This window comes from Micropterus salmoides, unplaced genomic scaffold (genome assembly GCF_014851395.1).
Source record: "Micropterus salmoides isolate LMB-PRFRI ecotype aquatic unplaced genomic scaffold, ASM1485139v1 Ms_hic_scaffold_2, whole genome shotgun sequence".
In the NCBI taxonomy this organism is placed as follows: domain Eukaryota; kingdom Metazoa; phylum Chordata; class Actinopteri; order Centrarchiformes; family Centrarchidae; genus Micropterus; species Micropterus salmoides.
Window position 1 is genome coordinate 46,922,887 of NW_024041150.1, and position 25,829 is coordinate 46,948,715.

At 41.3% G+C, this 25,829-nt stretch overlaps 2 protein-coding genes across 2 annotated transcripts in view; both read right to left on the reverse strand.

The window, feature by feature from the left end:
- Positions 1–25,829, reverse strand: part of LOC119912414 (Fc receptor-like A) — a 190,262-nt gene that overhangs the window by 114,658 nt on the left and 49,775 nt on the right. The gene's annotated exons all lie outside the window — the stretch shown is intronic.
- LOC119912421 overlaps positions 12,543–25,829 on the reverse strand; it is a 56,703-nt gene continuing 43,416 nt past the window's right edge. Inside the window, exons 4-6 of the mRNA XM_038731621.1 lie at positions 14,303–14,344; positions 14,181–14,234; positions 12,543–12,938 (exon numbers count right to left, since the gene is read on the reverse strand). Of these exons, the coding sequence (XP_038587549.1) occupies positions 12,742–12,938; positions 14,181–14,234; positions 14,303–14,344 (293 nt within the window). The 3' untranslated portion in view covers positions 12,543–12,741. The remainder of the gene's footprint in view (positions 12,939–14,180; positions 14,235–14,302; positions 14,345–25,829) is intronic.

The following is a 25,829-nucleotide window of genomic DNA, read 5'->3' on the forward strand; positions in this document are numbered from 1 at the left end:
CCGGCCATGTGCCCAGGGACTCCCGAGTGCCCCCACTGTGAGAGAGCCGCCTGGGGGAAGCAGAAGGAGGGTAGTTTTGACACAGGCACCCCATAACTGTCAGGTATTGGTGCCTCCCAATGTTCCCCTCCCACCCCCAAGCCCTCTGTGTCTAATGTGTAATTAACATTGAGGGGTGACCAGTGGGGGAGGAAGAAGGGCGAGGCCACAATAAAGCAGCCCCACCCACCAAACGCCCTGCAGCCTGCCCGTCCCCCAGAGTCCTAAGAGTGTATGTAGTGAGACATGACCAAAGGGGGGGAAGGTGAAGGAGGTCATAGGGAGGCTAGAATGGTCCTACCCACTGGGTCCAGATTCCTGACTGGCCTAATCATTCAGCTAGGACCTACCTAGGGGCAGGAATCTCCTGGCACCTCACAACTCGACCCAAGCATGATCCAGAGGGCGTGACCACAAAACAACTACCGACACACCCCAAAGCACAGTCCTTCCCCACACAGGATCCCCGTACAACCACCAAGCATCCAATCCGAGCACCAAAATCCCAAGGAAACACCCCCAACCAGCTCGAAAAGGACCAGCCCGCACCTCCAGCCTGCACCTCCAACCCACACCCACCTGGCTCAAGGCTGGCAACAAAAAGGGAGGCCTTACACAGATAATAGAAACAAATGTGGTTTATTTAACTCAAACTAACAAAGAACTTAACTAAGTTTATGGCATGGGTAGATGTGAGGAACATCAGTCATGTCAGAAGTGTGTGGATGAGTGGGAATGAAGTGTAATGCATGTTGGTGGGTGCAGCAAATTAAACAAAGGATCAAAGGCTGGAGTTGAAGCAGCAGGCCAGCAGAGAGACTGATTACCAGAAAGGCAGCCCTTTTATGCCCTCTAGGAAGCCCAACCCAGAGGGGCAGGTACATGCATTGGACCCTCCCAGCTCCACCCAACAAGCCACACCCAACATCTGCCAAACAAGACACACACAGGCAGGAAGACTGGGGGGAAGTCGTCACAATTTATATAAAGTGATTCAGATGACAATTCAAACAGAATATAATACTGCAAAGCCCAAACAAGTGCCAGCACTTCTTTCTCTATCACTGAATAATTCAGCTGATAAGTATTTTTGAAAAGAAGCTAACTGGTCTCGCCATTCCCTGACCGTCCTCCTGTAACAAAACAGCACCTGCACCAACCTGACTTGCATCTACTTGGAGCATAAATGTTTTATTAAACTGTGGCGCCATTAACACAGGAGACGAACACAACAGAAACGTGATGTTCTCAAAGGCTTGCTGACACTCATTAGACCACACAAACATACTCAGTCAGAGGAAAAATAACTGTACGGTTTTTAGTTTAGTTTTTACAGAAACTCCTATAGTCTCCGACTAGATCCAAAAACCGTTGCAACTCTTTTTTAGTTGTAGGCACAGGAAAGTGTTCTACTGCCCTAACTTTGCCTGGCCCGGAGCTACACAGCCCTGCCCCGCTACACATCCCAAATACTTCACTTGCCCTCGCAAACTCACATTTGGCCAAATTTACATTCAGACGTGCCTCAGACAACCTGTCAAACAAAGCTCGAATGCATTTAAGATGAGAGTGCCATGTGTCACTATGAATAACCAGATCATCTAGGTAAATGTCGCTGTTGGAATGTCGCCGGAGCGTTCCTCAAACTAACAAGCATGACTCCACAAGAATAGAGTCCAGACGGGGTAACAAATGCTGACACAAATGCACTGACAACGGAACCTGCCAATATCCCTTAAGCAAGTTGAACTTGCTCACAAATTTGGCAGAACCAACCTGATATATACAGAATCTGGTTTAGTGACTGAGTTTAACTTTCTTAAGTCTGTACAAATTCTAGGCAATTTATCAGCCTTTGGGACCAAAATACACAGAGAGGACCAACTAGAAGATGAAGGGACAGCAATATTATTTTCCAGCATGTTAGCAACTTCAGAGTCTAGCTGTTTAAGTTTCTCCGGAGACATGCGGTAAAAGCGCTGTTTAATTGGTTGTGCATCTCCAACATCATGTTCGATCCAATTTGTGCATGTAGGACAACCGCCAAACAAACACGGATATTTCTGTATCAGATCAGACAACTCGCCACGCTTAGACTCAGTCAAATGCAACAGCAGACTATCAAGGTGGCGGCTGCGGCTCAGGAGGTAGAGCGGGTTGGCCGTTAATCAGAAGGTTGGAGGTTAAATCCCTTGCGTGTCGAAGTGTCCTTGGGCAAGATACTGAGCCCCGAATTGCCCCTGGCGGAAATAGTCTTTTCGTTTCGCACTAGTTTCCGTTTGAGCACTTTGGCTCAGTGTGTGAATGCAGATGTACTGTAAAAGCGCTTTGAGTGGTTGAAAAGAAAGGCGCTATACAAATACGGAGCATTTACATTCAAGGTTACAAAGTGTCAGAATTTTTTAGACGACCACACGACAAACTGTCATCTGGTTCTGGCACTCCATCTGCCTCCTGTGATTCTGAAACCGAACTCACAAGCAGAACAGGATGCATCTTGTCTCTCACTGTCTGGCTTACCTCAGCCTCATGTTTATACATATCTAATTTTCTGAGATACTGATTTTGGGGTTTTCATTAGTTGTCAGTTATAATAATCATTTATAATCATCAAAATTAAAAGGAATGAACACTTGAAATATATCAGTCTGTGTTATTGTGTTATTATACAAGTTTCACTTTTTGAATGGAATTACTGAAATAAATCAACTTTTTGATGATATTCTAATTATATGACCAGCACCTGTAATATGGCTTGAGAAGCTTAACGTGATATAACTGTGTTGACTTTTTCCGTCCTGGTGTTGCAATTATGTAATTCAGGTCAGACCTCATCTCAACAACTCTATAAGGACCAGTATATTTAGCCTGAAACGGTGAGCTCACAACAGGCATAAGGGCAAGAACTTGATCTCCCGGACTAAACTCTTGATGTCCTGCACGCCGATCATAGATGTTTTTCATCTTACTCTGCGACACCTGCAATTTCTCCCTCGCCATTTCACCTGCTACAAACAGACACAGTTCACAGACATTTTTAACACCTCACTGGAGTCATGCAATGTGCCACCCTGCTTCAAAGTCTCCACCATCATCCCTGTCCCCAAGAAACCAAGGACCACTGGACTAAACGACTACAGACCCGTCGCCCTTACATCTGTGGTTTGAAGTCCTTTGAGCGCCTTTTGTTGTCCCACCTGAAATCCATTACAGACCCACTCCTGGCCCTTCACTACATCCTCCAGCACCTGGACTCCCCAGGAACCTACGCCAAGATCCTGTTTGTGGATTTCAGCTCTGCTTTCAACACCATCATCCCGGCCCTGCTGCAGGACAAACTCTCTCAGCTGAACGTGCCTGACTCCACCCGCAGGTGGATCACAGACTTCCTGACGGACAGGAAGCAGCACGTGAAGCTGGGAAAAGAGGTCTCTGATCCCAGGACTCTCAGCACCGGTTTCACTCAAGGCTGCGTTCTTTCCCCCCTTCTCTTCTCCCTGTACACCAATAGCTGCACCTCCAGTCACCAGTCTGTCAAGCTCCTGAAGTTTGCGGATGACACCACCCTCATTGGGCTCATCTCAGGTGGGGATGAGTCCGCATACAGGTGGGAGATCGACCATCTGGTGTCCTGGTGCAGCCAGAACAGACAGTGAGATGGTCGTGGACTTCAGAAAGAGCCCAGCCCCACCCTCCCCCATCAACCTGTGTGACTCCACAGTCACCACTGTGGACTCCTTCCGCTTCCTGGGCACCATCATCTCCCAGGAACTCAAGTGGGAACTGAACATCACCTCCCTCACCAAGAAGGTCCAGCAGAGGATGTAGTTCCTGCGGCAGCTGAAGAAGTTTTATATTTTTTTGTATACTTGTAAATTTTTTCGATCTCCTTACTTTTTATATATTTATATTACTATTTATGTTTTTATGTGTACTTTAAGCACCAATTCATACCAAGGCAAATGTGAAAATGTACCTGGCAATAAACCTGATTCTGATTCTGAGATGGTGCTTAAAGCCATTGACAAAATCAACAAAATTTCTAGGCTGTTCCGCCTCAACCAGACAGATTTTGAGCTTGGTAACGGACCCACACAGTCCACAATCAGGTGCTCAAATGGTTCATTCACAACCAAAATGGGTTGTAATGGAGCGGAATGCCACAGTCAACTTTAATAGTTTAAAACGTTATTTCCCAGCAACAAAAATGTGGCTAGTGAAAATGCTGTGTGGCTACTAACTTTGGAAAACCACTAGCCACAGTGGCTGGTGAGCAAAAAAAGTTAATGTCAAGCCCTGCTTGTGGTGCATCTCTTCAGATTCATCAGCCTCCTTCTCGCTTGACATTAAAGGAGCCTCTTTGATGAACCAGCTCCTGCAGGTTCTGTCTTACATCAGAGAAGTACTGCTGAATCTCACACTTCTGCCTGCTGTGACTGTGATCATAAAAAGCTTCAAGATATGTGTCATATTTGTTGAAAAGAAGCATGTAATGCCACTTTGAGTTTTCATCCAGTTCATCAAGCGATGTGGGCTTTGTAGATCATTGGCAGACTTTCTGGGGAAGACCTGGTCTGATCCGGAGAGACGGCATCCATCCCACTTGGGAAGGAGCAGCTCTCATTTCTAGAAATCTGGCCAAGTTTATTAGTGGACCAAATCCATGACAACCCAGAGTTGAGACCAGGAGGCAGAGTTGCAGTCTAACACACTTCTCTGCCCTTCTTTTTCAGCAGTTACCCACCCAAAACCCTACGCAGAGTCGCAGTCTAACACACTTCTCTGCTCCTCCATTTCAGGAGTTACTTAGTGAAAATCCCATAGTGATGGTGTCTGTCCCCCGACCATCGAAATTATTTAAAAAGGTAAACAGAAGAGGAGCTGTGCATAAAAACCTTATAAAAATTAAAACCACAAGAGCAATAGTGCAAACGAATAGGAGAGTTAAATGTGGACTCTTAAACATCAGATCTCTCTCTTCTAAAGGTGTACTAGTAAATGAACTAATATCAGATTATGATATTGATTTATTTTGTCTTACTGAAACCTGGCTGGGTGATGGAGAATATGTTAGCCTAAATGAATCCACCCCTCCCAGTCATATTAATACTCACATTCCTCGAGGCACAGGCCGAGGAGGTGGAGTTGCAGCTATCTTCCACTCTAGCCTACTAATCAGCTCTAAACCTAAACTAAACTATAACTCATTTGAAAGTCTTGTTCTTGGTCTTTCACACCCAAGTTGGAAATCACTGCAACCAATTCAACTTTAGTCCTTAAAACGGACAAAGTTATTATTGTAGGGGATTTTAATTATCATGTGGATGTTGAGAATGACAGCTTTAGTACTGCGTTTATCTCTCTGTTAGATTCCATTGGCTTCTCTCAGAGTGTTCATGAACCGACTCACTGTTTTAACCACACCCTTGTTTTGGTATATGGTATTGAAATTGAACATTTCGTGGGGTTCCCACAGAATCCCTCTTTGTCCGACCACTGTTTGATAACTTTTGAGTTTGTATTGCTGAACTACACGCCATTGGGCAAAAATTTCTATACAAGATGTCTGTCTGATAGTGCTGTAGCTAAATTTAAGGATGCGATTCCATCAGCTCTAAATTCATTATCAAGTCACAAAGTAACAGAGGACTCCTATGCTAGTTTCAGTCCCTCCCAAATCGATCATCTTGTTGATAGTGCTGCAGGCTCGCTGCGAATGACACTCGACTCTGTAGCCCCTCTAAAAAAGAAAATAATAAAACAAAGACGGTTAGCTCCATGGTATAACACTGAAACTCGCAAATTAAAGCAAATATCGCGGAAACTTGAGAGGAATTGGCGTTCCACCAAAGTGGAAAATTCTCGTTTAATTTGGCAAGATAGTCTTAAAACTTATAGGAAGGCCCTCCGTAATGCCAGAGCAGCGTACTACTCGTCATTAATAGAGGAAAATAGGAACAACCCCAGGTTTCTTTTCAGCACTGTAGCCAGGCTGACAGAGATTCCCATAGCTCTCAGTAGTTACAACTTCATGAGCTTCTTTAATGATAAAATTCTAGCTAGAGACAAAATTCACCAAGACCTGCCCTCAACTGGTACCGACTTATCCCTAAACTCAGGAACCTTAGAAACAGCTGTAGAACCAGATATATGTTTAGACTGTTTTGCTTCCCTCAATCTTTACCAACTAACTTCAATAATTTCTTCATCTAAACCATCAACCTGCCTCTTAGACCCCATCCCGACTAGGCTGCTTAAAGATGTTTTACCCTTAGTCAGCACCTCTATACTAGATATGATCAATCTATCTTTATCAACAGGCTATGTACCACAGTACTTTAAAGTAGCTGTAATTAAACCTCTTCTGAAAAAGCCCAAACTTGATCCGGATGTTTTAGCCAACTATAGACCTATATCTAACCTTCCATTTCTCTCTAAGGTTCTGGAGAAAGCAGTTGCTAAACAGCTGTGTGACTTTCTACAGAGCAATAGTTTATTTGAGGATTTTCAGTCAGGATTTAGAGCTCATCATAGCACAGAGACAGCACAGGTGAAAATTACTAATGACCTCCTTATTGCATCAGACAAAGGACTTGTCTCTGTACTGGTTTTATTAGATCTTAGTGCTGCATTTGATACCATTGACCATCAGATCCTATTGCAGAGACTGGAATATTTCATTGGCATTAAAGGAACCGCTCTAAGCTGGTTTAAGTCCTATTTATCAGATCGATTTCAGTTTGTACATGTTAACGATGAGTCCTCCATGCACGCCAAAGTTACTCATGGAGTTCCTCAAGGATCTGTCCTCGGACCAATCCTCTTCACTTTATATATGTTTCCTTTAGGCAATATTATCAGGAAATAAGCTTTCATTGTTATGCAGATGATACTCAGTTATATCTATCGATCAAACCAGATGAAACTCATCAGTTAGCTAAACTTCAAATGTGCCTTCAGGATGTTAAAACCTGGATGACCTGTAATTTTCTAATGTTAAACTCAGATTAAACTGAAGTTATTGCTCTGGGGCCTAAGCACCTCCGTGACGCATTATCTAAAGATATAGTTTCCCTGGATGGCATCGCCTTGGCCTCCAGCACCACTGTGAGGAATCTTGGAGTTATCTTTGATCAGGACATGTCGTTTAAGTCTCACATTAAGCAAATTTCAAGGACCGCCTTTTTTCACCTACGTAATATTTCGAAAATCAGGAACATCCTGTCTAAAAATGATGCAGAAAAACTAGTCCATGCATTTGTTACTTCTAGGCTGGATTACTGCAATTCCTTATTATCAGGCTGCTCGAAAAAGTCCATTAAGACTCTTCAGCTGATCCAGAATGCTGCAGCACGTGTTCTGACAGGAACCAGGAAAAGAGATCACATTTCTCCTGTCTTAGCTTCTTTGCATTGGCTTCCAGTAAAATCCAGAATAGAATTCTTCTAGAAATCATTCTTCTTACCTACAAAGCTCTTAATGGTCAGGCACCATCTTATCTTAAAGAGCTCATAGTACCTTACTACCCCACCAGAGCACTGCGCTCCCAGAATGCAGGGTTACTTGTGGTTCCTAGAGTCTCCAAAAGTAGACTAGGAGCCAGAGCGTTCAGCTATCAAGCTCCTCTCCTGTGGAACCAGGTTCCAGTTTGGGTTCAGGAGGCAGACACCATCTCCACATTTAAGAGTAGGCTTTAGACTTTCCTCTTTGATAAAGCTTATAGTTAGGGCTGGCTCAGGTGAGTCCTGAACCATCCCTTAGTTATGCTGCTATAGGCCTAGACTGCCGGGGGATTTCCCATGATGCACTGAGCTCCTCTCTCCTCTACTTTCTCTCCCTCTGTATGCAACCTCATCCCATTATTGCATGTTACTAACTCAACTTCTCCCCTTTCTGGTAGTCCTGTGCTTTCTCGTCTCTCTCCTCTCTCCTCCTTCATCACTTCCTGCAGGTTTTCTGGCTCTGGAGCTGTGGAGTCTGGATCTGTGGCTGCAGGTCAGATGGCCGCCCACCCTGAGCCATGGTTCTGCTCGAGGTTTCTGCCTCTTAAAAGGAACTGTTGGGCTTCTGTAAATAGCATCACAGAGTACGGTCTAGACCTGCTCTTTTATGAAAAGCGCTGTGAGATAACTGTTGTTGTGATTTGGCGCTATATAAATGAAATTGAATTGAATTGAATTGAAATCCTGCACTTTCCTTCTATCACCTTCCTGTGCTGTGCAGGAGTCTCTCTACAGGTCTCACCAGCTCGTTGTCATTGTTGATGTTCATCATGCTTCTTGTCATGGGGCTGCACCATGCCTTCATTTAAGCCAGAGGTAGCATTGGTCTTAGCATGCTAATGTAAATTTAGTATGAGCATGAGCATTGCACATTTATTATCATTACACCTCTGTTAATAAGCTACTGTATCATACTGTAGATCTCCACATTTATTATAGTTACACCTCTGTTAATAAGCTACTGTATCATACTGTAGATCTCCACATTTATTATAGTTACACCTCTGTTAATAAGCTACTGTATCATACTGTAGATCTCCACATTTATTATCGTTACACCTCTGTTAATAAGCTACTGTATCATACTGTAGATCTCCACATTTATTATCGTTACACCTCTGTTAATAAGCTACTGTATCATACTGTAGATCTCCACATTTATTATAGTTACACCTCTGTTAATAAGCTACTGTATCATACTGTAGATCTCCACATTTATTATAGTTACACCTCTGTTAATAAGCTACTGTATCATACTGTAGATCTCCACATTTATTATAGTTACACCTCTGTTAATAAGCTACTGTATCATACTGTAGATCTCCACATTTATTATAGTTACACCTCTGTTAATAAGCTACTGTATCATACTGTAGATCTCCGCATTTATTATAGTTACACCTCTGTTAATAAGCTACTGTATCATACTGTAGATCTCCGCATTTATTATAGTTACACCTCTGTTAATAAGCTACTGTATCATACTGTAGATCTCCGCATTTATTATAGTTACACCTCTGTTAATAAGCTACTGTATCATACTGTAGATCTCCACATTTATTATAGTTACACCTCTGTTAATAAGCTACTGTATCATACTGTAGATCTCCACATTTATTATAGTTACACCTCTGTTAATAAGCTACTGTATCATACTGTAGATCTCCACATTTATTATAGTTACACCTCTGTTAATAGCTACTGTATCATACTGTAGATCTCCACATTTATTATAGTTACACCTCTGTTAATAAGCTACTGTATCATACTGTAGATCTCCGCATTTATTATAGTTACACCTCTGTTAATAAGCTACTGTATCATACTGTAGATCTCCGCATTTATTATAGTTACACCTCTGTTAATAAGCTACTGTATCATACTGTAGATCTCCGCATTTATTATCGTTACACCTCTGTTAATAAGCTACTGTATCATACTGTAGATCTCTGCATTTATTATCGTTACACCTCTGTTAATAAGCTACTGTATCATACTGTAGATCTCTGCATTTATTATCGTTACACCTCTGTTAATAAGCTACTGTATCATACTGTAGATCTCCGCATTTATTATCGTTACACCTCTGTTAATAAGCTACTGTATCATACTGTAGATCTCCGCATTTATTATAGTTACACCTCTGTTAATAAGCTACTGTATCATACTGTAGATCTCTGCATTTATTATCGTTACACCTCTGTTAATAAGCTACTGTATCATACTGTAGATCTCCGCATTTATTATAGTTACACCTCTGTTAATAAGCTACTGTATCATACTGTAGATCTCCACATTGATTATAGTTACACCTCTGTTAATAAGCTACTGTATCATACTGTAGATCTCCACATTTATTATAGTTACACCTCTGTTAATAAGCTACTGTATCATACTGTAGATCTCCACATTTATTATAGTTACACCTCTGTTAATAAGCTACTGTATCATACTGTAGATCTCCGCATTTATTATAGTTACACCTCTGTTAATAAGCTACTGTATCATACTGTAGATCTCCACATTTATTATAGTTACACCTCTGTTAATAAGCTACTGTATCATACTGTAGATCTCCGCATTTATTATAGTTACACCTCTGTTAATAAGCTACTGTATCATACTGTAGATCTCCGCATTTATTATAGTTACACCTCTGTTAATAAGCTACTGTATCATACTGTAGATCTCCGCATTTATTATCGTTACACCTCTGTTAATAAGCTACTGTATCATACTGTAGATCTCCGCATTTATTATAGTTACACCTCTGTTAATAAGCTACTGTATCATACTGTAGATCTCCACATTTATTATCATTACACCTCTGTTAATAAGCTACTGTATCATACTGTAGATCTCCACATTTATTATAGTTAAACCTCTGTTAATAAGCTACTGTATCATACTGTAGATCTCCGCATTTATTATAGTTACACCTCTGTTAATAAGCTACTGTATCATACTGTAGATCTCCACATTTATTATCGTTACACCTCTGTTAATAAGCTACTGTATCATACTGTAGATCTCCACATTTATTATAGTTACACCTCTGTTAATAAGCTACCGTATCATACCGTAGATCTCCGCATTTATTATAGTTACACCTCTGTTAATAAGCTACTGTATCATACTGTAGATCTCCACATTTATTATAGTTACACCTCTGTTAATAAGCTACTGTATCATACTGTAGATCTCCGCATTTATTATAGTTACACCTCTGTTAATAAGCTACTGTATCATACTGTAGATCTCCACATTTATTATAGTTACACCTCTGTTAATAAGCTACTGTATCATACTGTAGATCTCCGCATTTATTATAGTTACACCTCTGTTAATAAGCTACTGTATCATACTGTAGATCTCCACATTTATTATCATTTATTATTATTTTCTTAGATTTGTATACTTTATTATATTCTCTACTCACTAACTTCAACTACCTGTTATGTCTGTTCCTTTTATGCCTTGTGAGTATCTGCAACAAAGACTTCACCCTCGTAGATCAATAAAGTATTCCGCTCATGACAATGGATAGGGTTGTGGTTTAGATATATGCCTTTAGTGTGAGAGACCTGGGTTCGATTCCCACTGTGATACATGTGTCCCTGAGCAAGACACTGGACCCTCTGACACAACAATTGTGGTTCCCTTTTGAGAAAAGCGTTGGCTAAATGAGTGATTACTTGTGAAACAACACACAGATGTGTTTTATTAAACTTTTGTTGCGATCCCCGTCTGCTGTCTCTGACAATCTGAAGGCGCTTGTGTGTTTGTTGTGTGGTGATTTCTCTGAAATCCTGTTGGTCATGTATTGATAAGGCGCCGGTCAGTCATTGTTTCAACGAAACCACTACCAACATGTGTCGACATCAAAAGTGACCAGTAGGTGTCACCGTGGAGACGAGTGTCGAAGTGTTTCCGAGCCTCGACACAATTCCGGCACAATTGCTTCAAAACAGACGGGGACAAATGAAAGAAGCTGAATCAGAGAGGAGGAACATCAGATGCAGATGCTTCGTGCAGCAGGGTCACTGAACGCTTTGGTGAGGATGAAAATGATGTGAATAAAATGCTGCGGCCTTTACAGTCACCAGATCTCAACCCAGTTTCTCACCTGAGCAAGATTCTGGAGCAACGTGTCAGACAGTGGTTCTCAACCTTTTTTGCCCTTTCTTTCGCCCCCCTATCCATTATCCAGGTCCCTTACCGCCCCCCATCAAAAAAGGAGTTGGCTATTTGCCCTGAATATTGTTTTTTTTTTTTATTGTTGTTGTTACTATTGTTATTAAAAACATGGGAAAACACATAATTGAATGACAAACAACATATTAATTACTTTCACAGGTAACAAAAAACACCATGTGAAAAGTAATTATATTTAATGAACAAGTTACTTTTCCTCCCTGAAACTGTGTGTGAAGGCAAATAGGCCTAGTAAAGAAAAATCGAAAATCAATGTTTGGCGGTCAGCGTTGATATTGTGGCAGGACGCTACAAATAAATGAACGTACAGGAAACACTGTAACTTATCTGCTCATGTTCAAACCTTTCTGCACATTCAGAATCTCTCCCACTTATCTGAGTTCTCTGACATGTAAAGAAAAAGAGTCGCAATGGGAGACTAACGTCTTTAGCCTGTTTAAAGAGAATTCAGAATATTTGTGACCTGTTAACTTCAGCACCTCTGATAAAGCGCCGCTTACAATCCCCAACAGAGCAAGACAGGGCTTCAGTTTTTAACGTTACATTTTTATAGTAAACGCCATGTGGTTAACATTTTAGAGACGATACTCCGACTTCCCGTGAAGGCAGCACGAAGCTGATGGAGAAAAAAATATACAGTCACAGTGGACTAAACTGGCAGGTTTTAATGTTGCAGACCACAGTTATTTGCAAATAGTTTAAAGTTTAAACTCGTATTGTTGTGAATCTTAAGTGTAAACTCGCCTTAGATTTTCCAACCAACAAACGCCCCCCAAGAGCAGCTCAGCCCCCCCCCCCCCCCCCCCCCCTTCCAAAATATTGCTTCCAGCGCCCCCCATCGTCCTCCAACGCCCCCTGGGGAGTCTGTACCGCCCCCGTTGAGAAACACTAGAAGACAAAGCTCTCCAGCAGCGTCTCCATAAGAGCAGATGGTAGAAACTCTCATGTCCACGTTAAAGACAGCTGCTGTCACTGTGTTCACAGCTCAGAAGGCGTGCTCAGCGGTGACATCAGCAGCGATGTCATCGCTTCCTCCGACCCGCCGGGTCATCTCCGTGGAGACGGCCGCTCGGTTTCCCGTCTTCCTGCCGCAGCAGATGGACAGCATCAGACCAGTAGAGACGCAGTACGGACAGAAGACCACTAGATGGCAGCAGAGTCTGAGCACAGACAGAGAGGAGGCTGACGGAGGAGAACAAGAATCACAGTCAGCTTTGTTGACAAGTAGGTTTGCAACATCCAAGGAATTAAAAACAAGGACTCTCATCAAGACTAGTTTTTACCCAGGGCTGGGTTTGGTTTAGAGTTTTACAATACCAGTAGCAAAACCAGTTAAAGTGCTACTGATACCAACAGAGTACTTCAGTGATACCTGCTGAAGCCATACAGCTGATTGGTATTATTATTTTTTATTGTACTTATGGAGAAGCAAGCTGATCTATTTTCTTTTTACTGTCTGAAACAAGTGTCTATAAAAATACTGGAAATCAGATGGCTCAGGCGCAGCATCATGAGAGGAAGGACGACAGGAGTTTCTGAATCATTTTGGTAACTTTGGACCAATAAATCTTAAAGAGCTCTTTTTTGTCCTGGCTGCTCCGCGACTGCTTCTTCCTTTAGTGGTGAGTCTCAGACTCCTCCAAACGACAGGAAGAGGCTGCTGAAAGGAGTCACTAAACTACACTACAGACTCTACAGAAGCAGAGGAAAAGAAAGCCTGCACATCCAGCCCATCACACCGACTGCATCTGATAGAAGCAGCAGGAGGCTCCGTGAGGAAAAGCAGCTTTAGATGAATATAACAGTCATCGATCTGAGACAAGTGATGTGAATTACAAATAAAAACGCACAGAGAAGATGAAACAAAGGGAAAGACAAGCTTGTGGTGAAAAACTTGTAACAGTGACGAACATGCCTGAGACGCAGCCGATGCTGAGGGGCTGTTAAAGTCAGGTGTGGACGAGGCACCTGCAGCCTCAGAAGCAGGAAAAGAAAAAAGAGGCGCGGCCTTCTCTTTGTTTCCACGTGCTGCTTGTGTGTCTGGCTGCAAGAGAAACTATACAAACAGGCAAATCTTCCCTGATCTGGTTACAGAAAGGATTGAACGCAGAACTCGTTCTGATCCTACTCAGTACTGAGCTGTTTACCTTAAAGTATGGAGTAGCGACACCCAGCCCTGTTTCTGCCTTCATTTTCTGTTCAGTTCAGCCAGAAGTATCAACAAACAGCTGTAGGACCAAATGTGGTTCACTGTGGTATCATGTTCTAATCTGACTTTCACTAAGATGTTTAATGGTTGTTGTTTGGTCTCAGTTCATCTTATTTTGACATCATTATGGTTCCTGTTTGTATTTCTATAGTCTCCACCTGTGATTTATTCTACTGCTGCTCAACTTGTTCTGGATCTTTTTTAGAAATAATTACCTTCCATCAGCTCACCTGCAGAAACCATCAGTCCACACAGCAACACAGCTGCACCTGCAACAGGTGGACAGAGGTCAGTAAAGGTCAGAGGTCAACAGACAGACAGACTTCCATCAGCTCACCTGCAGCAGTCAGCACACCTGCAGCAGTCAGCACAGACAGACCTATTAAAGGAGAACAGGGTTTACTAAAGGTCAGAGGTCAGCAGCTTCACTTTCTAAACAGTTAGTGGACAATCAGAGATGCAGCGATCAGACCTTTTCTGCACTGTAAAAAATTATAATGCAACCACTTACCGTCAAATAACAGGAAAATATTGTTTTTTAAAAACTGATATTTACTGTAAAAAAAATTCTGTAATTGCTGTAGATAAAAAAAAAAATCTCTGTAGAATCTTAAACAAATGTATAAATCTGTATAGAAACTCTTGCAGAAATATGTTAAAATAACATTATTAACAAGCAACTCTCCAATATATCTAGATACTTTTACCATTAAGGTACGGCTTTACCTTATTAGAAGTATTAATACACACAACATCAGTACTTAGAGCTAACTGCATCCTCTTACATGGAGCTCACCATGTTGCTGAAAACTGACCAACTGCTCCACAGAATCAGTACCCAAAACATGGAGAAATTAAATATGAAAGACTAACTATTACCTGCACAATTCATATCAAAGTGTAAAACAAGCACTGTAGCTGTATGAAAACACAGTTTAGAGAGCAGAGCTAGCTACTGCTGTGCTGCCAGCTAACAGAGCACATGTTCTACCAAAGATAAAAACGTTTCTAACATGACATTCCTTCCAGATGCAAGTGATTGAAAATGAAACGCTCTCTCACACACAAACTACTGAAACGCTCTCTCACACACACACTACTGAAACGCTCTCTCTCACACACTACTGAAATGCTCTCTCACACACACACTACTGAAACGCTCTCTCTCACACACACTACTGAAACGCTCTCTCACACACACACTACTGAAACGCTCTCTCACACACACACTACTGAAACGCTCTCTCACACACAAACTACTGAAACGCTCTCTCTCACACACTACTGAAACGCTCTCTCACACACACACTACTGAAACGCTCTCTCTCACACACACTACTGAAACGCTCTCTCTCACACAAACTACTGAAACGCTCTCTCTCACACACTACTGAAACGCTCTCTCACACACACACTACTGAAACGCTCTCTCACACACACTACTGAAACGCTCTCTCACACACAAACTACTGAAACGCTCTCTCTCACACACTACTGAAACGCTCTCTCACACACACACTACTGAAACGCTCTCTCACACACACACTACTGAAACGCTCTCTCACACACACACTACTGAAACGCTCTCTCACACACAAACTACTGAAACGCTCTCTCTCACACACTACTGAAACGCTCTCTCACACACACACTACTGAAACGCTCTCTCTCACACACACTACTGAAACGCTCTCTCTCACACAAACTACTGAAACGCTCTCTCTCACACACTACTGAAACGCTCTCTCACACACACTACTGAAACGCTCTCTCACACACAAACTACTGAAACGCTCTCTCTCACACACACTACTGAAACGCTCTCTCTCACACACACTACTGAAACGCTCTCTCACACACACACTACTGAAACGCTCTCTCACACACAAACTACTGAAACGCTCTCTCACACACAAACTACTGAAACGCTCTCTCTCACACACACTACTGAAACGCTCTCTCTCACACACACTACTGAAACGCTCTCTCACACACAAACTACTGAAACGCTCTCTCTCACACACACTACTGAAACGCTCTCTCTCACACACACTACTGAAACGCTCTCTCACACACACACTACTGAAACGCTCTCTCTCACACACACAACTGAAACTCTCTCTCACACACAAACTACTGAAACGCTCTCTCTCACACACACTACTGAAACGCTCTCTCTCACACACACTACTGAAACGCTCTCTCTCACACACACAACTGAAACTCTCTCTCACACACAAACTACTGAAACGCTCTCTCACACACACACTACTGAAACGCTCTCTCTCACACACACTACTGAAACGCTCTCTCACACACACACTACTGAAACGCTCTCTCTCACACACACTACTGAAACGCTCTCTCACACACACACAACTGAAACTCTCTCTCTCACACACACTACTGAAACGCTCTCTCTCACACAAACTACTGAAACGCTCTCTCACACACACACAACTGAAACTCTCTCTCTCACACACACTACTGAAACTCTCTCTCTCACACACACTACTGAAACGCTCTCTCTCACACAAACTACTGAAATGCTCTCTCACACACACACAACTGAAACTCTCTCTCTCACACACACTACTGAAACGCTCTCTCTCACACTACTGAAACGCTCTCTCTCACACACACTACTGAAACGCTCTCTCACACACACACTACTGAAACGCTCTCTCTCACACACACACAACTGAAACGCTCTCTCTCACACACACAACTGAAACGCACACACACAACTGAAACGCACACACACAACTGAAACACACACACACACAACTGAAACGCACACACACAACTGAAACGCTCTCACATACTTAAGTAAAATGTATGTTGTATAAAAGCATTTCAGCACGTCGTATGAGAGGATTTCAGTTAAACAGGAAGGCATTTCAGTTGAACAGGAAGTTGTTTAAATAAAAGCACACATCCCACAATACAAGCGAACAACTGTTGATCGTACAACAGCATTATGTTTATTATTGCTGCTGACAAGCATCGGCGCATAGTTTGATTTCTTCCAAAGTATATGTTCAATTTCAAACTAATCAGATGGGTCGGCTTTAGCCCGCTGCTAGTTATCAAATGCCAGCACACCAGCGCTGGGAGGCGCCATAGGGAGGCGCACTCTGACCAGACAGCCTCCTGGCAGAGCTACACTGTAAATGATTTTTGTTGTTTTCACAGTAGTATTACTGTATTTCCAACAGTTTCTTACTGTATAAGATTTGACTCAACAATATTTAGTTTAATATCAGATATGAAACTTTTCTTGAAACTTTCACATCAGACTCTTCCGGACTGGACTGGATTCGTTAAGTTGGCGCTTATGTTTTTTGTGACGTTTTGCACGGACTCTTTGGTTGTAGCTCTCAGTGCGAGGAGTGCAGCTGTATGAGAGCACAATTGCTAGAGCCTGTACTGGGGGAAGGTCTATCTGTCTGCTGACCTGGAAGCTGCTTCATCATTAACATCTGGTGAGCGGTGAAAGAAACAAAAAGTGCATAACTTTTACGTTAGTCTAGAAGAACTGTCCATGGCTTTGATCTTCTCTAACGTATCTGGTAAATAGCCGCAGCTAACATTAGCTAGCTAGCTAACGTTGGTCTAGCAAAGCTGTCCTGTTAGCCTGTCAGTAAGTTAGAAGCTGATGAAATTGACGTTAATAGCTTAAACAAAATGGTTAATTTGCACATTTTATTTTATAAAGAAGACAGTATATTTAGGCTGAAGGCCAAAATTACCGGAACTTTCTATGTTTTAGAAATAATGGAGCTGTGAGTCTGACCTTGGGTGTTTGCATGTAACGTTAAGTTAACATTCAAGTGAATTTGTGTTTGCAGGCAGTCTTCTTGATTTTTATTTTAACTGGCTTTTCTGTTCTCTTATTTCCACAAGGCGGGAGCTGTGCCATATTGTGGGACCAAGACCATCTTCAGGATTCCAACCTGTAAAACTGTAAGTCCATTATTACTAACTAACATAACGTTACCATGGCCCATTATTGTAGGACAGCCCACTAAAATTACTGGATATATTTACATTTAGTTAGTGATTTATTGGATTTAAGATACTCTGAACTTTGTTTGAGCCCCTTGCTATAACAAACATTTAACATGACAGCTAAATATGAGCTTAAATAGATAAATAAAATGATTGCTTGTGTCAGCTTGTTGGTAATGCTTGAGTAAAACAGACCTGTATTATGAGTTTAAGTTATGATGGTCTAAGAACGTTTAATTTATAATACATCTTCAGAAAGTCTTAGAGAATAATTGTGAATATCACCAAAATTGTGTGCCTTGGTCCTCCTGTCACTAGAAGTGAGAGTAAAAGTTTCCATTGACTCCCATAGTAAAATTGGATAGGAAAAAGTCTCTGAAAATACTCCTACAGTATCTGTACTCTAACTTATAGATAGGAGTGTGATGATTACCTTTTTTCTTGAATATAAAAAGACTTGACAACACAGCACTAACAGAAGTCATGTACGTGTCCCATAATGTGTCTGAGTATTCTGATGGAGTCCACCGTACACCTAAATTCTCATTAAGTCACATTCAAAGGTATTGATTGTTTTGTGTAATCAGAGGGCAGAGCAGCAGTGTTTAGATAACATGAGTTCGGCATTTTAGATGAATTTCTGTCCCAGTGATTGATTTGTTGTGTTGTTGTTAATTTTTTTGCAGGACAATCACAACTGCTGTCACCACTGCCACTGCCCACCACCACCCTCCTCACCTGTCTAACTTCACCAACATTACTTCTCCAATGCTGACATTCCCACCCAGAACACCTACAGTGAGAAATTGTTTTGTGAAGATTCTTTTGTGTATTGCAATGTGTCTTGACAGGATAACTGTGGCTTGGTTGATTGTCCAGCCAATTTTCTGGAGTTTTGATTAGTTGTAACTTGTTATTTATTCTGATGATTTGTATGGAGAATGTCATGTTTAGCATGTGGTCAAGATGGTTGATGACCAATATATTTTACTAGTTGGATGGAAAAACATCCGTTTCAGTATTTTCGTATCTTCAACCTGGCTTTTCTAGTCTCTGTGGCTAGTTATAGGGAAATATTTTCAGAGAACCCCATTTTATACATTGATAACAAACTGCCTATGACATTGTTAGACTATCAGTTTCAAAACAGATCTCTTTATATATATATGTGTTATTATGACTGTTTTATTCTACTTGTGCAATAAACAATCTTTTTGTGCAGTTAAGTCTTTAAATGTCCTTTTTCTTATTTCACATCAACAGCTAAATAGCCATATTTTATTGGTTATACAGTAGTACTGTAAAAAACAGTAAATACAGTAATATTTTATTTTACATTACTGTACTTGATTAAACAGTATGCCGAGAAATAATAGCATATTACTGTACTTCATTATGCAGTATGCCAAAAAAGTAACAGTATAATACTGTACTTCAAAAAAACAGTACATATACTGTGCTTTATTTTACGGTATGCTAAACACTACTGTTGTTGGTTTTACAGTAAATGTACCGTAGAATGAAATACAGCAACTACTGGATAATTGTGGCCAGTAAGTTACTGTTAATTCGACAATAAACATCTTACAGTGTAGAGAAGGATAAATTCTTTAAGAGACAAATGTGACATTCACTAAGAAGTTACATAAAAAAAGAATTATCTGTACACTGAATAGTTTTGAAGCTCTATAAATGGTGTCATTTATTGTGACCTTTGTGTAGGTCTTGTGGATATTACATGTTTATTGGCTTACTGTATAGTGTGCAGTGAGGCAAAAGGGTGACAAACATTAACTGATAGAAAGCACATATTTGCTACAAGTGCATTCGATCAGCTGATCTATGTGGGCTACTTGCCTGACAAGAGTTTGCAACATTGCAATTAATGATACAGCTAGTGGGGTTCATAATTTCTCAGTCAGCAGGTCATTCTTTGTTTAAGCACTTTAACCCGTTTTGTTTGGATTTGTGCTCATTCTCTTGTCTTTAAACTAGACTTACTGTACATGAGAGCAGCAAACAAGGCACTCTTCAAAACCTTCTCTGGCTCTAGTTGCTGACTGTAAGGCTCCTATGTTATCTTCAAGTATAAGGTACAATGTTAAAAAACTGCATAACTACTTGTTCTGACCTTTTCTGACCAAGGTCAGAAGACGAAACAGTATTTTCACTTTTCTACTTATACTACACTGCTCTCCCTTAGCAAAAGAATTAAGCTTTAATATTCAATGTTTTATCTGTGTTGCATGATGAGCTGGTTCTTTCAATTGACAATCAGAATGTAAAATGAACATTTTCAGTCAGTAGTAAAGACAAAATAAGTCTAAAGTTTAAATATATTTAGAATTTATTGCAATGGGAACCATAAACCATTTTTTAATGGACATAAAACACAGATGTTTAAAACCACAGTGGACAATGAGGAGATCCAGTGCTGCTCTTCCTAGCAGGGAGTGGGAATAAAAGTAGAGAAGGCTTTTTAATGCCTTAATAGGCCAAAAAGTGGAAATAATAACTATGGCTACCATTATGCAAGCAAAATAGCTCATGTTACCATATTAGCTTACCATTGACTTATTAAAAGAAACACTATAATCAAGTGACATCCAAATTATTGACTCATAACTAAATTTATGTGAAAATCTGAATCCAGGTTTAATTGATTTGCTTCAAATAGATTGTTAGACATTTAACAGTTAGAGCTTTTCAGCTGTGTATGTGTGAGAGCTTTACAGCTGTGTATGTGTGTGAGCTTTTCAGTTGTGTACGTGTGAGCTTTTCAGTTGTGTATGTGTGAGCTTTTCAGTTGTGTATGTGTGAGCTTTTCAGCTGTGTATGTGTGTGAGCTTTTCAGCTGTGTATGTGTGTGAGCTTTTCAGCTGTGTATGTGTGTGAGCTTTTCAGTTGTGTATGTGTGAGCTTTTCAGTTGTGTATGTGTGTGAGCTTTTCAGCTGTGTATGTGTGAGCTTTTCAGTTGTGTATGTGTGTGAGCTTTTCAGCTGTGTATGTGTGAGCTTTTCAGTTGTGTACGTGTGAGCTTTTCAGTTGTGTACGTGTGTGAGCTTTTCAGTTGTGTATGTGTGAGCTTTTCAGTTGTGTATGTGTGAGAGCTTTTCAGTTGTGTATGTGTGAGAGCTTTTCAGCTGTGTATGTGTGAGCTTTTCAGTTGTGTACGTGTGTGAGCTTTTCAGTTGTGTATGTGTGAGCTTTTCAGTTGTGTACGTGTGTGAGCTTTTCAGCTGTGTATGTGTGAGCTTTTCAGTTGTGTATGTGTGAGAGCTTTTCAGTTGTGTATGTGTGAGCTTTTCAGTTGTGTACGTGTGAGCTTTTCAGTTGTGTATGTGTGAGAGATTTTCAGTTGTGTATGTGTGAGCTTTTCAGTTGTGTATGTGTGAGAGCTTTTCAGTTGTGTATGTGTGTGAGCTTTTCAGCTGTGTATGTGTGAGCTTTTCAGTTGTGTATGTGTGAGAGCTTTACAGCTGTGTATGTGTGTGAGCTTTTCAGTTGTGTATGTGTGAGCTTTTCAGTTGTGTACGTGTGAGCTTTTCAGTTGTGTACGTGTGTGAGCTTTTCAGTTGTGTATGTGTGAGCTTTTCAGTTGTGTATGTGTGAGAGCTTTTCAGTTGTGTATGTGTGAGAGCTTTTCAGCTGTGTATGTGTGAGCTTTTCAGTTGTGTACGTGTGTGAGCTTTTCAGTTGTGTATGTGTGAGCTTTTCAGTTGTGTATGTGTGTGAGCTTTTCAGCTGTGTATGTGTGAGCTTTTCAGTTGTGTACGTGTGTGAGCTTTTCAGTTGTGTATGTGTGAGCTTTTCAGTTGTGTATGTGTGAGCTTTTCAGTTGTGTATGTGTGTGAGCTTTTCAGCTGTGTATGTGTGAGCTTTTCAGTTGTGTACGTGTGTGAGCTTTTCAGTTGTGTATGTGTGAGCTTTTCAGCTGTGTATGTGTGAGCTTTTCAGTTGTGTATGTGTGAGCTTTTCAGCTGTGTATGTGTGAGCTTTTCAGTTGTGTACGTGTGTGAGCTTTTCAGTTGTGTATGTGTGAGAGCTTTTCAGCTGTGTATGTGTGTGAGCTTTTCAGTTGTGTATGTGTGAGCTTTTCAGTTGTGTACGTGTGTGAGCTTTTCAGCTGTGTACGTGTGTGAGCTTTTCAGTTGTGTATGTGTGAGCTTTTCAGTTGTGTACGTGTGTGAGCTTTTCAGCTGTGTATGTGTGAGCTTTTCAGTTGTGTATGTGTGTGAGCTTTTCAGCTGTGTACGTGTGTGAGCTTTTCAGTTGTGTATGTGTGAGCTTTTCAGTTGTGTACGTGTGTGAGCTTTTCAGTTGTGTATGTGTGAGCTTTTCAGTTGTGTATGTGTGAGAGCTTTTCAGTTGTGTACGTGTGAGAGCTTTTCAGCTGTGTATGTGTGAGCTTTTCAGTTGTGTACGTGTGTGAGCTTTTCAGTTGTGTATGTGTGAGCTTTTCAGCTGTGTAGTGTGTGAGCTTTTCAGCTGTGTATGTGTGAGCTTTTCAGTTGTGTATGTGTGAGCTTTTCAGTTGTGTATGTGTGAGCTTTTCAGTTGTGTACGTGTGAGCTTTTCAGTTGTGTATGTGTGAGAGATTTTCAGCTGTGTATGTGTGAGCTTTTCAGTTGTGTATGTGTGAGAGCTTTTCAGTTGTGTATGTGTGTGAGCTTTTCAGCTGTGTATGTGTGAGCTTTTCAGTTGTGTATGTGTGAGAGCTTTTCAGTTGTGTATGTGTGAGAGCTTTTCAGCTGTGTATGTGTGAGCTTTTCAGTTGTGTACGTGTGAGAGCTTTTCAGTTGTGTACGTGTGAGAGCTTTTCAGCTGTGTACGTGTGTGAGCTTTTCAGTTGTGTACGTGTGAGAGCTTTTCAGCTGTGTATGTGTGAGAGCTTTTCAGTTGTGTATGTGTGAGAGCTTTTCAGCTGTGTATGTGTGAGAGCTTTTCAGTTGTGTATGTGTGAGAGCTTTTCAGCTGTGTATGTGTGTGAGCTTTTCAGTTGTGTGTGTGTGAGCTTTTCAGTTGTGTATGTGTGAGCTTTTCAGTTGTGTATGTGTGAGCTTTTCAGTTGTGTATGTGTGAGCTTTTCAGTTGTGTATGTGTGAGAGCTTTTCAGTTGTGTATGTGTGAGCTTTTCAGTTGTGTATGTGTGTGAGCTTTTCAGCTGTGTACGTGTGTGAGCTTTTCAGTTGTGTATGTGTGAGAGCTTTTCAGCTGTGTATGTGTGAGCTTTTCAGTTGTGTGTGTGTGAGCTTTTCAGTTGTGTATGTGTGAGCTTTTCAGTTGTGTATGTGTGAGCTTTTCAGTTGTGTATGTGTGAGCTTTTCAGTTGTGTATGTGTGAGAGCTTTTCAGTTGTGTATGTGTGTGAGCTTTTCAGCTGTGTATGTGTGAGCTTTTCAGTTGTGTATGTGTGAGAGCTTTACAGCTGTGTATGTGTGAGCTTTTCAGCTGTGTATGTGTGAGCTTTTCAGCTGTGTATGTGTGAGCTTTTCAGTTGTGTACGTGTGTGAGCTTTTCAGTTGTGTATGTGTGAGCTTTTCAGTTGTGTATGTGTGAGAGCTTTTCAGCTGTGTATGTGTGTGAGCTTTTCAGTTGTGTATGTGTGAGCTTTTCAGTTGTGTACGTGTGTGAGCTTTTCAGCTGTGTACGTGTGTGAGCTTTTCAGTTGTGTATGTGTGAGCTTTTCAGTTGTGTACGTGTGTGAGCTTTTCAGCTGTGTATGTGTGAGCTTTTCAGTTGTGTATGTGTGTGAGCTTTTCAGCTGTGTACGTGTGTGAGCTTTTCAGTTGTGTATGTGTGAGCTTTTCAGTTGTGTACGTGTGTGAGCTTTTCAGTTGTGTATGTGTGAGCTTTTCAGTTGTGTATGTGTGAGAGCTTTTCAGTTGTGTACGTGTGAGCTTTTCAGTTGTGTACGTGTGTGAGCTTTTCAGTTGTGTATGTGTGAGCTTTTCAGTTGTGTATGTGTGAGAGCTTTTCAGTTGTGTATGTGTGAGAGCTTTTCAGCTGTGTATGTGTGAGCTTTTCAGTTGTGTACGTGTGTGAGCTTTTCAGTTGTGTATGTGTGAGCTTTTCAGTTGTGTATGTGTGAGCTTTTCAGCTGTGTATGTGTGAGCTTTTCAGTTGTGTACGTGTGTGAGCTTTTCAGTTGTGTATGTGTGAGCTTTTCAGTTGTGTATGTGTGAGCTTTTCAGTTGTGTATGTGTGTGAGCTTTTCAGCTGTGTATGTGTGAGCTTTTCAGTTGTGTACGTGTGTGAGCTTTTCAGTTGTGTATGTGTGAGCTTTTCAGCTGTGTATGTGTGAGCTTTTCAGTTGTGTATGTGTGAGCTTTTCAGCTGTGTATGTGTGAGCTTTTCAGTTGTGTACGTGTGTGAGCTTTTCAGTTGTGTATGTGTGAGAGCTTTTCAGCTGTGTATGTGTGAGCTTTTCAGTTGTGTATGTGTGAGCTTTTCAGTTGTGTACGTGTGTGAGCTTTTCAGCTGTGTATGTGTGAGCTTTTCAGTTGTGTATGTGTGAGCTTTTCAGTTGTGTACGTGTGTGAGCTTTTCAGCTGTGTATGTGTGAGCTTTTCAGTTGTGTATGTGTGAGCTTTTCAGCTGTGTACGTGTGTGAGCTTTTCAGTTGTGTATGTGTGAGCTTTTCAGTTGTGTACGTGTGTGAGCTTTTCAGTTGTGTATGTGTGAGCTTTTCAGTTGTGTATGTGTGAGAGCTTTTCAGTTGTGTACGTGTGAGAGCTTTTCAGCTGTGTATGTGTGAGCTTTTCAGTTGTGTACGTGTGTGAGCTTTTCAGTTGTGTATGTGTGAGCTTTTCAGCTGTGTAGTGTGTGAGCTTTTCAGCTGTGTATGTGTGAGCTTTTCAGTTGTGTATGTGTGAGCTTTTCAGTTGTGTATGTGTGAGCTTTTCAGTTGTGTACGTGTGAGCTTTTCAGTTGTGTATGTGTGAGAGATTTTCAGCTGTGTATGTGTGAGCTTTTCAGTTGTGTATGTGTGAGAGCTTTTCAGTTGTGTATGTGTGAGCTTTTCAGCTGTGTATGTGTGAGCTTTTCAGTTGTGTATGTGTGAGAGCTTTTCAGTTGTGTATGTGTGAGAGCTTTTCAGCTGTGTATGTGTGAGCTTTTCAGTTGTGTACGTGTGAGAGCTTTTCAGTTGTGTACGTGTGAGAGCTTTTCAGCTGTGTACGTGTGTGAGCTTTTCAGTTGTGTACGTGTGAGAGCTTTTCAGCTGTGTATGTGTGAGAGCTTTTCAGTTGTGTATGTGTGAGAGCTTTTCAGCTGTGTATGTGTGAGAGCTTTTCAGTTGTGTATGTGTGAGAGCTTTTCAGCTGTGTATGTGTGTGAGCTTTTCAGTTGTGTGTGTGAGCTTTTCAGTTGTGTATGTGTGAGCTTTTCAGTTGTGTATGTGTGAGCTTTTCAGTTGTGTATGTGTGAGCTTTTCAGTTGTGTATGTGTGAGAGCTTTTCAGTTGTGTATGTGTGAGCTTTTCAGTTGTGTATGTGTGAGCTTTTCAGCTGTGTACGTGTGTGAGCTTTTCAGTTGTGTATGTGTGAGAGCTTTTCAGCTGTGTATGTGTGAGCTTTTCAGTTGTGTGTGTGTGAGCTTTTCTGTTGTGTATGTGTGAGCTTTTCAGTTGTGTATGTGTGAGCTTTTCAGTTGTGTATGTGTGAGCTTTTCAGTTGTGTATGTGTGAGAGCTTTTCAGTTGTGTATGTGTGTGAGCTTTTCAGCTGTGTATGTGTGAGCTTTTCAGTTGTGTATGTGTGAGAGCTTTTCAGCTGTGTATGTGTGAGCTTTTCAGCTGTGTATGTGTGAGCTTTTCAGCTGTGTATGTGTGAGCTTTTCAGTTGTGTACGTGTG